Below are 17139 nucleotides of genomic sequence, written 5' to 3' on the forward strand. Positions count from 1 at the left end.
GGGAATTTTATGTGGTCAAACACTTTATATTTAACATGAGGATATGACACATACTGCATCCAATGCTGATATAGCAAGGTGTAAATAAGGCAACATCAGAGATGACATTAGACTAAAGTAACAAAATAAAAGTAATTAATAGAGTACCTGAATATTGAAACTGCATCTTTATATCTAAAGGTTCTCATCATATGATATCTTCAAATCTTTTTATTCTGACAGTGATCTTGTGTGCTTTCTGGTGTCTCATGAAATTCTTAAAATGGCCATAAATACAGTTTCCTCTGTAGCGAGAGAGGTGAGAAAACAAAACTTCACAGCAGCTTCTCTCTAGTGTTGACTGTGATCATGTGACCATTGTGAGCGAGGAACAGACCTGTTACTATGACATCTCTAGTCATAAACAGACTTGTGCTGGTTTTTGAATTGTTAATATCCCAAAAGGGTCTATATAATACCTGGAATACAGCATTAGTGTTCCCATTTATCCCAAATGGTGTTAGTCTGACTGATTAGTAACCCCGGCAGTACCAGCTCTTGAAGCTCACATGCACCAAAGATGTAGTAGATGAGGAAACATTTGGATGAATAAAGGGTAATGTAGTTTAAGTTTCTCCTGTAGAGGGCAGTCACTTCAATGTGGTCATTTGATGTTGGTCTGTTTAATTTTAAATCAAAATTGAAATAATGTCTGAGGAACTTCATACCTTTTAAAACACATTTCTCTAACATCAAGAAAACGTCTTAGGTTACACATATAACCATGGTTCCCTGAGAGGGGAACGAGACACTGCGTAAGCGCTCCTGAAGACGTGTACAACTAGTCCAATCGTGATTGGTGCAACGTCATCCCATGACGTATGCCGGTGGAACGCAGAAGCTATAAAAGAGCTGTCAAACACAGCTGTTTCAGCTATTGATCTGAAGCAAGTGGCTGACAAGCATGCAGGAAGTATGGCAAGGGGACGCAGCGTCTCATTCCCCTCTCAGGGAACCACAGTTACATGCATAACCTGAGACATTCCCTTTCGAGGGAACCTGCGCTGCGTCGCCATTGCAGCGCTTTGGGGAACGAATACCCGTGTATCTATATATCTATATATATATATATATATATATATATATATATATATATATATATGTATATGTATGTATATATATAGGGCCCCCTTTGCCAGTAGAGACTGAACTTCCTCCTCCATCACTTGTGCCTGCTCGGGACCCACCACCGTGTTCAAAATTCCATTGAATCTGGGTGGCATGGTTTGGTGGGCAGTGTTGGAGCTTTTAGGGACGACGCAGTGTCAGGTGACAAATACGCAGCCAGGGTTTTTTCAACCCTGGGCATCGTCCCATAACAGTTCTGTTTGAGCCCCACCAGAGAGGAATAACGATAAACGGTGGGACTCGAAAACCTAGAAGAATATGGCTTATTCCAGGATCTCACCACCTCAGTGTGGAGATCCTGGAAGAACAGTAAGCCCCGACTTTTACTGCGCTCCTCCTGTCTCTCGGCCGGCCAATCGATATTTAATTTCGCCATGGCCTGAGAAACAACCCAGATAGCAAGCAATGATCGAAATAATGTTAAATCAATGTTAATATGTTAACGTTAACATCATTGAATCAATATCACTTTTGCACCCTCAATTAATGTTGAAAAAATGTTGAAATTTCAATAAAAAATCAATGGTAGTGGCATTGAATCAGTGTTTGCGCTCTCAGAAAATGAAACACAACTACAACTGACTTAAAGCCACACAGCCTGAAATCAACTGAAGATAAAAGAAGACAATTAATCTCTCAAGATCTCAGCAGAAGTTCTTTTGTGAGAATTAACAGCGGTTTAGATGTTGATGTTTTATTGAAAATGTTGGTCACCATTATGGTGATCAGTAGTTCCTTTAGTTGGGCAGTTTGACTCTTGGCTTTTTGTGTGAGTTTGTGGTCTTTGTAACAGTGTTAACCAAAACACATCATTTTTTGCAAAGAAACCAGAAACAAAATGATCAAGTGATATAGTTGTTTTGCTTTACAAAGCAGAGTAGTTTACTAACCTTGTTCTTGACCAAAAGTGGTTATTCATTATTAAAATATTATATTCACCAATAATACTTTCTTGCCACAGATTATATTCTTTTAAAATGTTTTTTTTTTTTTTTTAGCACTCACAGACATCAAGAATCAGCATATGAATCTCAACAATGGTGACATGCTTCATGCCGCAATGCATGCTGGGAGCCACCGTAGTATACAACTCATGACTCCCAGCATGCATTGCTGCATGAAGGATGTCACCATTGTTGAGATTCATATGCTGATTCTTGATGTCCGTGTGTCCAAAAAAAAAAAAAAAAAAGCATTTTAAAAGTCAAGATTCAAAATCTGTAGCAAGAAAGTGTTAGTGAACATAATCTATTAAAAACAAATATACACTTTTGGTCAGGAGCACAATTAGTAAATGATTTTGCTTTATGATAATGAAAGCTATATCACTTGATCATTTTGTTTCTGGTTTCTTTGCAACAAATGATGTGTTTTGGCTAACACTGTTACAAAGACCAGAAACTCACACAAAAAGCCAAGAGTCAAACTGACCAACTAAAGGAAACACTGACCACCAAAATGGTGACCAAACATTTTCAATAAAACATCAACATCTAAACCTCTGTTAATTCTCAAAAAGAACTTCTGCTGAGATCTTGAGAGATTTATTGTCTTCTTTTATCTTCAGTTGATTTCAGGCTGTGTGGCTTTAAGTCAGTTGTAGTTGTGTTTCATTTTCTGAGAGTGCAAACACTGATTCAATGCCATTACCATTGATTTTTTATTGAAATTTCAACATTTTTTCAACATTAATTGAGGGTGCAAAAGAGATATTGATTCAATGATGTTAACGTTGACACATTAACATTGATTTAACATTATTTCGATCATTGCTTGCTATCTGGGAACCTCCACAAGCTCGTCATACTGTGGTGATTGGGCTGGCGAGTCACCCAAATCACTCATCTCACAGTCAATACTGAGAACATCCACCTCCTCAGAGGCAGATGGACTCAGCATAAACGGCTTGCACGGGCCATAAGAAGCTGCGGAGCGGGTCGTTCCACCGGATCCTGGTGTTGAGCACTGGGCTCAGTGGTTGAGGGCTGAGAAGGGGCCGCAGCCGTCTCAACCCCTGCCCCCAGGTCCATCTGTGAAAACCCCACGACTGCAGACACCGTGCTGCCTCAGCAGCTGCGGGACCTGAGCCACGGGGAACGCCGAACTGGCTGCTTTCAGAAAACAAGGCCAGCCAGGAGTGGAGTGTTTTGAGGGCTAATGTTTCACATACTGGGCAGTCAGCCCTCTCAAGGGCTAACCATGCATGCTCCACTCCCATGCAGCAAACACAAAACTCGTGTGCATCTCCCTCCGTTATAAAATGCTGGCAGGGAGGAATGCACGGTCTAAAGTTTTGTTTGCTGCATTCACTCGCCATTTCTTATATATATATATATATATATATAAATAAATGTACATGCTTGCTTTTTCTACGGGACAAACAAAACCAAATTAGACAGACAGGAGACACAAAACGCTTGCTGAAAATGAGAAACAGCTGTGTTTGACAGCTCTTTTATAGCTTCCGCATTCTGCCGGCATAAGTTAGGGATGACGTTGCACCAATCACGGTTGGACTAGTTGTACATGTCTTCAGGAGCAATTACGCTGAAGGGATCCCCAAAGCGTTGTCATGGCGACACAGCACGAGTTCCCTCGAAAGGGAACTGGACATTTTTACTTTCGCAGAACCAAAATTAATATTTGGAGAACGTTTTTATACCAAAAATCTGTAAAATAAGTCACTAATTTTCTTTGGGAGTTATGATGTTGGTGTGTCCAGCAACGTTACGTAAAGTTTAACTTGCGCTTCATTTTACTGTGGATTCTTGCTGCGTGACTGCAACAGAAATAAGACAGTAGAAACATATTTACACAACACCAAATTTGTTTACTCTTGGTGAAACTTGATGCAAAAACTTGAGAAAATTAGATCCAGGCAGTCCAGCAATGATTATGTCAAAGATCAAATTTGAATAAGGAATAACAAATTTATTCATCAACAGTTATAGAGACAAACAAATTAATTAATTAACCGTTAATAATAAATCCCAGAGTATTGTATCTAATAGATGAATATTATAATATAGAGAAAGAAGGAACAAAATTTGCAGAATGAAACGAGAGAGAGAAGAGAAGAAGCAGAAGCAGAAGGTGCAAAAGAGATGCGAAAAGTAAAAAGAGCAAAGAAAAAGTAAAGAAAAGCAAAGGAAAGCTAATCTATCAAAGACCCAGTCCATTTTATACCACAAGCATGGGAAAACTTACATCCCACTCAAACTTATGTTTTGGTCTAATAAGACAAGTTCAAATGGACTTATCCATTATGCCATAGACTGGTCAGATGTCAAAAATAGATGAAAATAGCTATAGGGGTTGTTTTGACACCCTTTAGGGAATTTTGCAGATCTTGCATTATCACATGTCTGAAGAAATTATAACAGACATATTTTGATATAAAGGTACAAGATGAAATTAGCAACTAATTCTGAAAACATGATCGCTTCTGCAGTACTTGGCAGGTGTTCAGTATCTAACCACAAACGTGTCAACATGACCTGTCACATTGGAACACTTTGAAGAACAATTGAATATAACAAGCATACATACTCTTAAAGATAAAAGAAGAATGACCATAAAGGGTACAATAAAGAGTAAATACTTGAAAATATGATGAGGATTAATATATGTAGGGGTACATGAAATCACATTAATCACATTAAACATTAATAAATCATAAGCCATAAATGATTAAAGGATTAGTCCACTTTTAAATAATCTTTTTTCTGATGATTTACTCACCCCCATGTCATCCAATATGTCCATGTGTTTCTTTCTTCAGTTGAAAAGAAATTAAAGTTTTTGATGAAAACCAGGATCCAGGATTTTTCTCCTTATAGTAGACTTCAATGGGCACCAAACAGTTGAAGGTCAAAATTAGTTTCACTGCAGCTTCAAATTGTTCAACACAATCCCAGATGAAAAATAAGGGTCTTATCTAGTGAAACCATCGCTCATTTTCTGGAAAAAAAAAATGAAAATTTTATACGTTTGGTCCCACTTTATATTAAGTGGCCTTAGCTACTGTGTACTTACATTTGAATTAATCATTTGATACAATGCACTTATTGTGTACATACATGTTTTTACATTGTAATTATATTTTAAAAACACCTGCATGTAATTACATCTGTAATTAATTTCTGTACTTGCATTTATAATTATACGGTTGACCCATCCCTTACACCTTACCCCTACCCTTAAACCTACCCATACCACCAAAGCTTTCCCTAACCTTACCCGTATCCCACCTCAATAGCAGCAAAAGTGTTTTGCAATTCAATATTAACCTAATAAGTACATTGTACTTATTTTTTGATGTAAGTACGTAGTAGTTAAGGCCACTTAATATAAAGTGGGACCATACGTTTTAACCAGAAATGCTCATCTTGAACTAGCTCTCTTCTTCTTCTTCTCTATTTGAATTCCAGCAGTGTAGACGCTGCTAAGTGTATTACTGCCCTCCACAGGTCAAAGTTTGAACAAATTTTTATATGCAATATGCTACTTCAATAGTATATAACAATTAGTTCAAACTTTGACCTGTGGAGGGCAGTAATACACTTAGCAGTGTCTACACTGCTGGAATTCAAATAGAGGAGAAGAAGAAGAGAGCTAGTTCAAGATGAGCATTTAAGGTTAAAACTTATATAATTTTCAATTTTTTTCAGAAAATGAGCGATGGTTTCACTAGATAAGACCCTTATTTCTCATCTGGGATCATGTTGAACAATTTGAAGCTGCAGTGAAACTAATTTTGACCTTCAACTGTTTGGTGCCCATTGAAGTCTACTATAAGGAGAAAAATCCTGCAATGTTTTCATCAAAAACTTTCATTTCTTTTCGACTGAAGAAAGAAACACATGGACATATTGGATGACACGGGGGTGAGGAAATTATCAGGAAAAGTTTATTTAAAAGTGAACTAATCCTTTAACATGAAATATGAATAAAATGCATGAATATGAATATTGGCCATTTTGGATACACCAAAATTACTCTTTTAGTCAAGCGTGTAACTGAATGAAAGTAATGTTTAGTATTGATTAGTGGTGAGGATATTTTCTTCTTCATTGATGATATTGAGAAGGCTTGAGGATCTCCCACTTACTGACTGATTCTCATAAGAGCCGACTAGTGATCAGCAGGTCTGGGGTGGACAGTCTATGTGAAAGACACATTGATTAATTATTACCTGAATTTGAGTGTTAAAACTCTTTTGCATGTGTAGTTTTTGATATTTCACTTACTGTGTGTGTGTTGTAGATGTCAGAAGATCTGGACCTGAGGTTAAAAGCTGTATATATGTTTGCACTGGGATTATTGTTCTACAGGGAAACAGAGAGAAAGATATATGAGCAATATCACACTCAGAGTCATGCGATATGGTTCTATATCATACGGCTGTGATTAGGCCTGTGATTAGGCTTTCAATCAAAAGTACAAAAGCAGCACAGGATTTACAGTTTTTTTCAGTTGCTAACATACTTTTGTCCATTCTGTAGTCACATTTTCAAAACTCTAAACACATTTAGCAGACGGATTCTGTTGTGACCATACCATTAACACAATTCATGTCATTTTCACACAAAATGCAATCAATTAACACATTTCTTAAATGCTTAAATTTTCTTTTCATATAAGCTTACCTCATACCAAAATCATGGATCTTTCTCATCTTATTTGCAAATGCTTAAACACAGCAAGTCAGAAATAAAGATCTAATTGTTATGATCACCGTCTGTTCCTGTCTCTTCCCGGACTACATTCCCCATCATCCTCTCTGCCAGTCACATTCACACACTCCACACTAATCACCACACATTTCACTCACACCACCTCACGGCGAAGTCTTGATTACCCAGTGTGTCAATTCCGAGTGTTATCCCGTGTTTAACCTGTTTTCCTGTCTGTTCCTGTTCCCGCCTTTGACCCTTGCCTAGTTATCCTGTTCCGTGATTGGTATCTGCCTGCCTTTGACCATTGCCTGTATTCTGACCACGATCCTGCCTGTTCCTTGTGATTCCTGTTTGCTCCTGTCTGACCCTGCCTGTACGACCACTCTAACTTCAATAAAGCTCGCAGATGGATCTTACCATGAGTCCCGCATCGTTACAGAAGACTTCGCTGCCACCACGATCCAGCAGCTTTCCCGGAGTGCAGTTGTCCGGTATGAACATTACACAATTGTTATTGTGGAGTACGCAGGGCACACGATTGTTAGAGGAATATGTGAAGGAATATTTGGACATTGCTTACTTCTCTGATCTGCCTGACTGTGCCGATTTACTTTTTTTGTGATGGCGTCAACCAACCTCTCCAGAATAAATTAAGACGAGAGGGACCACATCCATCACTTAGCAGCTTCATGGACTATGCTTTGTTGTCTGTTGGTTCTCTGTTTACTGTGGGTGTCGTAGAAGAACGCGACACCATGCTTAATCACGTAATGGCCGCCGCATCAAAGAACACTCACAAAATGGCGGCCAACATCACAACAACACCAGTCTATGTCCCAGCTGATCTCCATGAGCAAAGTCAAGTCACCGCTGATCTTCAGGAGCAAGGTCAAGTCACCGCTGAATGCCCAGAATCTCATCACGTCTTCGCTGATCTTCCTGAGCCAAGTCAAGTCCCCGTTGATCGTCCAGAATCACGTCACGTTTCTGGGTCTGTCCGAAAGCGGAGAGGGTTTCGTTCCAGTGTGGCTGATGCACCGCTGACTTCAACACGAGCGGCCGTCATTCCTAAGCCTCTGCCGGCCGCTTCGTACTCAAGCCCACCGGCCGCTTCGCTCTCAAGCTCGTTGGTTGCAATGCACTCAAGTTCGCCGGTTGCAACGCACTCAAGTTCGCCGGTTGCAACGCACTCAAGTTCGCCGATTGCAATGCACTCAAGTTCGCCGATTGCAACGTACTCAAGCTCTCTGGATGGGTTGGACAAGATGGCCGTTTCGCCAGTGCCCACGGGCAAGATGGCCACCCCTTCAGTGTCAGTGAACAAAGGGGTCGTTCCAGCCGTTGAGTCCGCTCCAGAGCCCGCTCCAGCCAGTGAGTCCGTTCCCGAATCCGCTCCAGCCAGTGAGTCCCCTCCAGAGCCCGCTCCAGCCAGTGAGTCCGCTCCAGAGTCCGCTTCAGCCTGTGAGCTCGCTGCAGCGTCCACAGAAGAGGTGAACACAGAGCCACCGCCGCATCCACGTAAGAGGAGGAAGAGGAGGAAGAAAGCTTCCTTCATCCTTCAACGCCCGGAGGCCTCCCCAGAGGTCGTTCTTGCATTTCCCAAGCGTCTTGCCCTGCCGGCGTCACCTAAGCTGCTAGCCTTGCCGGCGCCACCCAAGCGTCTTGCCCTGCCGGCGTCACCTAAGCTGCTAGCCTTGCCGGCGCCGCCCAAGCGTCTTGCCCTGCCGGCCCCACCCGAGCTCCTTGCCCTGCCGGCACTACCCGAGCCCCTTGTCCACAAACCCGCCACAAACTCCACTGAATTCTCCAAGAACTTTTTTGGGGGGGAGCCATAGTCCTGAGGGTGGGGAGTTTATGGGTGGGGAGCCTATGGGTGGGGACCCTGCACGGCCGTGGCCAGCAACTGCCTCTGAGCTGCTTTGGCCGTCTATGGACTATAACTCCCTATGGCCATTTATGGACTTTGACCCACCGTGGTCAACTACAGACTCTGATTCGCCAGGGCCGGACACTGCATCTGATCTGCCGTGGTTGCCCAAGCCACCTGACCTGCCGTGGTTGCCCAAGTCACCTGACCTGCCGTGGTTGCCCGAACCACCTAACCTGCCATGGCTGCCTGAGCCACCTGACCTGCCGTGGTTGCCTGAATCACCTGACTTGTCGTGGCTGCCCAGGCCACCTGACCCGCCGTGGATTCCTGGCACTACTGACCTGCCCTGGCTGCCCGCGGCACCTGACCCGCCATGGCTGCCCGTGGCACCTGACCCTCCGTGGCTGCCTGAGTTCTTGGACCTGCATTGGGGACCCTGTTCCTGTCTGCATGCAGGTCTCCAATGCACCCCCCCCCCCCCCCCAGCTGTTCCTTTTACGCCGCGAGGACGCGCCTTCCGGGAGGGGGGCGTTATGTTATGATCACCGTCTGTTCCTGTCTCTTCCCGGACTACATTCCCCATCATCCTCTCTGCCAGTCACATTCACACACTCCACACTAATCACCACACCCAGCTGCATCTCATTATCAGGACTATAAAGGACTTTCACTCACACCACCTCACGGCGAAGTCTTGATTACCCAGTGTGTCAATTCCGTGCGTTATCCCGTGTTTAACCTGTTTTCCTGTCTGTTCCTTTTCCCGCCTTTGACCCTTGCCTAGTTATCCTGTTCCATGATTGATATCTGCCTGCCTTTGACCATTGCCTGTATTCTGACCACGATTCTGCCTGTTCCTTGTGATTCCTGTTTGCTCCTGTCTGACCCTGCCTGTACGACCACTCTAACTTCAATAAAGCTCGCAGATGGATCTTACCATGAGTCCTGCATCGTTACACTAATGTTCCAAACCATAAATAAAGTATAAAGACTTTACGTCTGCAGCTCAAAAGTATTGAAAAGTATTGAAAAAAAACTTTAAAAAATATTCAAAAAGCTGCATTTTAATGACTAATCACTGAGAAATAGCTGATTCCAATCTCAATCAGAAACATAGCCAGGTGTTGAAGTCTTTCTATTACATGGACATGCAAAAAAAGGCACTCTTTGTGTTGGTTTTGTTCAACACAGAACAACACAGATGAGCAGAAAAAGAACGAAAATGTCTGGACGAAAGAGAGGAATAGTTGGTCGAGGGAGAGGACTAGTTGGTCGAGGGAGAGGAGTTGATCGAGGAAGAGGACTAGTTGGACAAGGGAGAGGACTAGTTGGTAGAGGGAGAGGATTAGTTGGACCAGGACAAGGGAAAAGGAGAGGTAGGGGGAGAGGAGTAAGAATGCGTGGTGCTGCTCAAAGGAGAGTGAGAGCTGTTGTCACTGATGAAATAAGAGCCACCATCATAGACCATGTGATAAACCATGGTCTATCATTGAGAGAGGCTGGTGAAAGAGTACAGCCTAATATTAGGCGGTCAACCGTGGCTTCCATTATCCGGATTTTTCAACAAACCAACAGGTAAGTTATGAATTTAAAGAGGGCTATCATTGCAGTTGCTACTTATTACAGTAACTGCTGGTCAACAGCAGTGATAAATCCAAATATGTTGTATTTTTGTTCCTTTAAAAAGAACACAACGACTTCCTCGTTCTGGGGGAAGAAGAAAGCTTCTCAGTGATGACCAGGAGCAAGCCATTGTAGAATGGGTCATTGCTGACAATTCAATAAAACTGAGAGAAATTCAAACCAGAATTTTAGAGGACAACCAGGTATCCCAGAACCTGGAAAGCATCAGCCAGTCTACCATTGCTCGGACTCTGACCAAACACAGAATTCGAATGAAACAGTTGTACACAGTTCCCTTTGAAAGGAACAGTGATCGGGTCAAGGAACTCTGGCACCAATACATCCAGGTATGGTGTCTGTACCATATGTCTGATTCATCAGGGAGTTTTACATTATTCTTTTCCACTTTTTCCATTCTCTATAACTAACCTACAAGTAAAACACCCACATAGTGAAAATCATTTACTGTAAACATTGTGTGTTTCATTTCTTTCAGAGAATTATGGAGTTGGAGGCTAATCAGACACCACATGAATTCATTTATGTAGACAAGGCAGGATTTAACCTGGCAAAATCACGTAGACGAGGAAGAAACGTAATTGGGAAAAGGGCCACCATTGATGTGCCGGGTCAGAGAGGAGCAAATATCACAATGTGTGCTGCAATCTCAAGTGCTGGTTTGGTCCTGCAGAAAAGCCAGATTGGTCCCTACAACACAGAGCACCTTCTTTTGTTTTTAGATGACCTCCACCAACAACTGGTGCCAGAAGCAGAACAGGAGGGAGGAAACATGAGAACATTTGTGATTACATGGGACAATGTAGCATTCCACCACTCATGTGCAATAACAAACTGGTTTTCAGCCCATCCGAGATTTGTTTCCCTTTTTCTTCCTCCGTACTCTCTTTTCCTCAACCCCATTGAGGAGTTTTTTTCTGCTTGGAGGTGGAAGGTCTATGATCATAGCCCACATGACCAAATATCCCTGCAGGATGCAATTGATGCTGGCTGCCGAGACATCTCAGCTGAAGACTGCCAGGGGTGGATAAGGCATGCCAAGCGTTTCTATCCAAGGTGTATTGCGAGAGACAACATTAGATGTGATGTGGACGAGAACATGTGGCCAAATCCTGAAGATCGTATAGATTAAAAAAGCACTGTACTCTTTCCTGTGCTTTTTTTTTTTTTTTTTGACTGTCAGTTTGTTTTATTTTTGCACACTTTTAAAAAAAAAGGCCATGTATGTGTGTCTCTTTTGTTTTGTTTTGCTGATCACTGACAGCAATTTAATATTGCTAATAAAGCCTTTACTGCAGCAATTCTGTCACTTACTGCTTTCCCCCCCCAGTTGTACATTCTATAATGTATTCATGACTCCTTAAATTTTATTTACTATGCTGTACACATACTATCTAATGAACCATGAATTCTCACACACTAAAAATGTGGTTTACATCTGACTAAATAATTAAAAATTACCTTTATAGAACATCCAATCATACGGATGTTCTAAACAGGTAGATCTGAAACATGACAAGTAATACAGATTTTGTAATGCCATCAACTGTTAGTATTTTGACAGTCATTGCGCTTTGATTGACTATTTGTTCATGTTGGATAGAAAACGTCTCGGTTACTTATGTAACCCTCGTTCCCTGAAGGAGGGAACGTAGACGTACGTCAGTAGTGACCGACGAATTGGGATATCGCTAGAGAGCCCTATCAGCTTTGAGTGAACTAAAACAAGCCAATGGAATTGGCGTGCGATATTTGCATAATGCGCACCGCCTCCGACAGGTGTATATAAATAGGAAGCAGATGCAATTGCACTCTGTTTTTCGCTGAGGAGACAACTGGTGTCCGCACTACAGCGAGGGTACAGAAACTGTGGCGACGGGACGTACGTCTCCGTTCCCTCCTTCAGGGAACGAGGGTTACATACGTAACCGAGACGTTCCCTTTCAGTCGGTCACGTTCGACGTACATCAGTAGTGACCAACGAATTGGGATCCCAAATAAAGCGCCACAGTTACAAAACCCCTTCCAGTGCCCAGCGCAAGCTCTAGCCACCCGTCGCACCAATTGGGATGGTGAAGGGGGCGAGCTTACACCGAGAGAGTCTACTGCTGTTCCGACATATCCACTAAGTAAACTAGACTACACTTGGAAAGCGAACCCATAGGGGACACTGCGGAGGCCACTACCTACCCTGTGGGGGAGGAGTTTACGTAGAGAATACACATATGGACTGGCCCGTGGGGCAGTACGCATATAGAGTCCCTTGGATGGCTCCACCTGGGTAGGGGGAGACTCATCTGACAGGTGACAGCAGAGCTGGCTCTGCTAAGGGAAAGACATATGGAACATATGGAACCCAGCCAACAGACAACGTCAGTGACGGATGTTGGCCTGGCATCAGACACTCCGCAATGTTTGAGCCGAAGGGGGAGGTGGAGGAACTCGACAGGGTTCGCCAAGCAGGGAACACGACTGGAGTCAATAGATGCACGTATCCGGCCCAAGGGGCGGGAATGGCATTGCAAGCCGACACTTGGAGTGGGTTCAACATGTCTACCGGCTGGTGGAAGCGAGTACACGGGAAGATACCGGCTCTACACGTAGGCTAAAAAACCTAGCGAACGTGTTGGGTGTTGCCCAGCCCGCAGCTCTACAGACATCTGTCAGCGAGGCGCCCTGAGTCAGGGCCCAGGAAGAGGCCATTCCTCTGGTGGAGTGGGCTCTCAACCCAAACGGGCAAGGCACTCCCTGGGATTCATACGCCAGGGCGATGGCATCCACTATCCAGTGGGCCATCCTCTGCTTGGAGACAGCCTTTCCCTTCTGCTGACCTCCGTAACAGACAAAGAGCTGGTCTGAGGTCCTGAAGCTTCACGTTCTGTCAACGTACACACGCAGAGCGCGGACGGGACAGAGCGAAGCTAGGGCTGGATCTGCCTCCTCCGAATGCAGCGCTTGCAGGTTCACTACCTGATCTCTGAAGGGAGTGGTAGGACCCTTGGGCATGTATCCGGGCCGGGGTCTCAGGATGACGTGAGAGTCACCAGGCCCGAATTCTAGACACGATTCGTCGACCGAAAATGCATGCAGATCCCCTACCCTCTTAAGCGAAGCCAATGCAACCAGGAGGACGGTCTTAAGAGACAGTACTTTTAACTCGACTGATTGCAGAGGTTCGAAGGGATGACCCCGGAGAGATGTAAGAACCAGGGTCAGATCCCAAGAGGGTATGGAGGGAGGGCGAGGAAGATTCAGTCTCCTCGCCCCCCTCAGGAACCTGACGATCAGATCATGCTTGTCTGACAGCAGCTTCTTGAAGCGGGCCAGTGCAAGACGTACTGCTAGCAACTCCAGGCAAATGATATGCCAATGCAGTTGAGGCCCCGTCCAAAGACCCGACACTGCATGCCCATTTTACGTGGCCCCTCATCCGGTGGTAGAGGCATCTGTGGAGACCACAGCGTGCCTGGACACCTGTCCGAGGGGCACTCCCGCCCGCAGGAACAAGGGGTCCGACCACCGGATGAGGGTGCGACGGCAGCTCTGTGTCACGGGGACACGGAGCGTGCCATGCTGCCACGCCCATCTCGGGACCTGGCCATGGAGCCAGTGTTGAAGCGGCCTCATATGGAGCAATCTGAGCGGCGTGACCGCAGCTGCAGATGCCATATGCCCCAGGAGCCTCTGAAGTCTTTCAGTTGGGCCGCTGTCCTGCGCTTGAGCGTACTCAGGCAGTTCAACACTGACTGGACGCGCTCCTCGGTGAGGCGCGCAGTCCGGGCGACCGAGTCTAGCTCGAGACCGAGATAAGAGATCCTCTGCCCGGGGGTGAGTTTGCTCTTGTCACAGTTGACCCGAAGACCCAACCGGCTGAGGTGAGCTAGAACCATGTCCCCGTGTTTGTGGCAAGGCAAAATCGAGACATAAAAGTACGTGTCCTTCTGGTCGATCACTGCAAACCATTCCTGGGGACGGACGCATTCGAGAATGCGCTTCTGCGTGAGCATCTTGAACGGCAGCCTGTGAAGGTACCGGTTCAAAACGCGCAGATCCAGGATTGGCCGTAGCCAACCGCCCTTTTTGGGTACAATGAAGGAAGTAGGGGCTGTAAAACCCCGACTTCATATCGGCTGGAGGGACCGGCTCGATTGCATCCTTCGCCAGGAGGACAGCAATCTCCGCCCGGAGAACAGGTGCGTTGTCCAGTGACACGTGAGTGTAGTGGACACCCCAGAAAACCAGGGGACGCCGAGCGAACAGCCGAGTCTGATAGTACGAATGAGCCAGCGGGACGGGCTAGAAAGCGCTGTCCACGCTTCTAGACACTGAGCCAGCAGGACCAAAGGCACCAGCACCAGGCCCGGAGTGTGGTCAGACTCTGCGAGGTAGCAATGTGTATGGGAGACGGCACACGGAGCGCGGCCTGCACCATCACACTGGAACCTGCTGGCGAAGTGAGGGGGGGCTGAGAGTGGCAAAGCGGGGCCTCGTACGCTGACAGCTGCAAGCAGAGTACGGGGACCCGACTCGGACAGCATGGTTGCGACCAGGAGTGTGGTCAGACTTTGCAAGGTAGCAGTGTGAATGGGAGACGGCACATGGAGTGCGGCCTGAACCATCACACTGGAACCTGCTGGCGAAGTGAGAGGGGGCTGAGAGTGGCGAGGCGGGGCCTTGCACACTGCCAGCCACACCCTCTTGGGACCTGGAGGATCAGATAACAGTTCTACTTAGTGGGTACCGCTGGACTCCTGAGAGCCAGCGGCGGAACAGACCAAAATTCTCCACCCGGCCCTCCTCCGGGGAGGGAGCGATGCGAGCATCACCCCCTGAAGAACTGTTTACCTCAGCTCCAGGTCGCCATTTCTCCAGGACTGCTTCTCGCTTGCCAACTGGGTTGGCTGCGCTGAGCGGGCTGGGTTTTAGGCCAGCTTGTGAGATGAGAGCATCGAGGAAGCGTACTTTGACGACTACACAACTCTGCAAGACTGGCCAGGGGTGTTTCCGGACCACCATGGTGGACATTGTCTGGCCAGGGGCCTGGGCTATGACTTGCATCATGCGTAGCTCAACCACGACTCAGAACTACCCATGTGCAATGAATGCTTTGGCTTTCCACAGACTTGCCGGGGGCCAAGACCCATGCGGGGCAGAGGTGGTGTGCCCATAGCACTGCCACCCCACAACAGAGGGTAGAGAGAGAGAAAAAACTTAATGCAGATTATGGCCCTTTTGGCATTCCATATTTGACACCAAAAAAGGCTTCCAAACTGCCAAGTTTTTAATGCACATCCGGGCTAAAGACAGAGGGCAGGGCAAGGCGAGCATGTGTCGCAGGACGCCCCCAGGGGCCCGGGAAGCACGGTTAAGTCTGAATCTGATTCAGCATGAGCACATCACAACCGTTGAACGCTCAGCCTCATCTTCATGTCCAGAGCCCAACAACCCTCTCTCCAATGTAGCAGTCGACATCTGATCCTCTGCTGGAGCGCTGACTAGACGCTAGGTCCCCCATGAGAAGGACCAGCAATCCACCCAGAAGCTACCAGCCATGTGGGACAGTGAACGTGGCCGTCTAACTGGACGACACACAGCGCACTGGGCGCCGACGTGGCCATGTTGTTATAAAACATAAACCACCTGCACTAGAGGAGTGGGGAGCCCACAGAGAATGGCTCGGCGGGTATAGCCCCACTGTGATCCTCTGGTCACCCAGGCTTATTTGCCAAAGTAGTACTTTTCTGATTCAGAAAAATAAACTAGATCGGGGAATAAGTGAGGGGATTCCAGCTCAATTCAGGCACTCAAGTCTCGACTGCGCATCTAGAGCACCAGACAATGCGCTGGGTTGCCATGGCAACGCGCGCTGTCAGCCGGCAGCTCAATGGCACATGGCGCGCTGAGCGCTCAAGCCCTTACGAGAAAGGCGAGATGAACAGCATGCCGACGTGGGCATACTCTCACAAGAGAGTATGAACCACCCACAAACACAGTCTCAGCACACTAAGCAGGCATGAGAGAAAGTTATTGTGGCCATCAGTGAGGGTAGGAAACGACCGCCTCCAGAAACGCACAGACAGAATGACGTCTTGAAAAAGACGCAGTGTCTGTCTGTGAAGCTCTTTTAGAAGAGTCAGCTTCACACACCGGGAGGAACCGGCCCAAATTGCAACAGACAACTGCGTTTTATATGGGAAATTCAGTTGCTGTTAAAACAGCAATTGATAGCTTAAGCTCAGGCTCCCCGGGAAGCTCGCGACCTCGCTGTTGTGCCTTAACACCAACACAAACAGACGCTGAATCTTCAAGAAGGCTGTTTAGTTTCCCTCTTGTGAAGTCTGAAAGCTGGACACCAACTGTTGGCTCCGAAGCGAATGACAGAGTGCGATTGCATCTGCTTCCTATTTATATACACCTGTCGGAGGCGGTGCGCATTATGCAAATATCTCACGCCAATTCCATTGGCTTGTTTTACTTCACTCGAAGCTGATAGGGCTCTCTAGCGATATCCCAATTCGTCGGTCACTACTGACGTACGTCGAACGTAACCGACTGAAAGGGAACTAGTGCTATGTTTTGACAGAACGACTCTATTTTGAATAAGGTTTGCGGCGTTTTGATAGAGTTAGTATGTTTTGAAAAAGGTTTTTAGCATTTTGAAATGTAGAGTTTGTGTTTATTTAACAAAATATGGATTGGGGCAGAAAATTAACTATTTGGCTAATTGTGTGATGTATGTGTGTTGCTGTGTTAAGATTTTAGAAAAATTATTTTAAGTATTGC

General features: G+C 45.7%; 3 protein-coding genes across 3 annotated transcripts in view; 2 read left to right on the top strand and 1 right to left on the bottom strand.

The window, feature by feature from the left end:
- LOC137032441 (B-cell receptor CD22-like) overlaps nucleotides 1-17139 on the top strand; it is a 900294-nt gene that overhangs the window by 603065 nt on the left and 280090 nt on the right. The gene's annotated exons all lie outside the window — the stretch shown is intronic.
- Nucleotides 1-17139, top strand: part of LOC137031666 (CMRF35-like molecule 7) — a 215507-nt gene that overhangs the window by 26556 nt on the left and 171812 nt on the right. The window lies entirely within an intron of this gene.
- LOC137031536 (B-cell receptor CD22-like) overlaps nucleotides 15414-17139 on the bottom strand; it is a 35791-nt gene continuing 34065 nt past the window's right edge. The window contains exon 9 of the mRNA XM_067402547.1: nucleotides 15414-15528. Within this exon, the coding sequence (XP_067258648.1) occupies nucleotides 15414-15528 (115 nt within the window). The remainder of the gene's footprint in view (nucleotides 15529-17139) is intronic.

Source organism: Chanodichthys erythropterus, chromosome 12 (genome assembly GCF_024489055.1).
Source record: "Chanodichthys erythropterus isolate Z2021 chromosome 12, ASM2448905v1, whole genome shotgun sequence".
Taxonomy (NCBI): Eukaryota; Metazoa; Chordata; class Actinopteri; order Cypriniformes; family Xenocyprididae; genus Chanodichthys; species Chanodichthys erythropterus.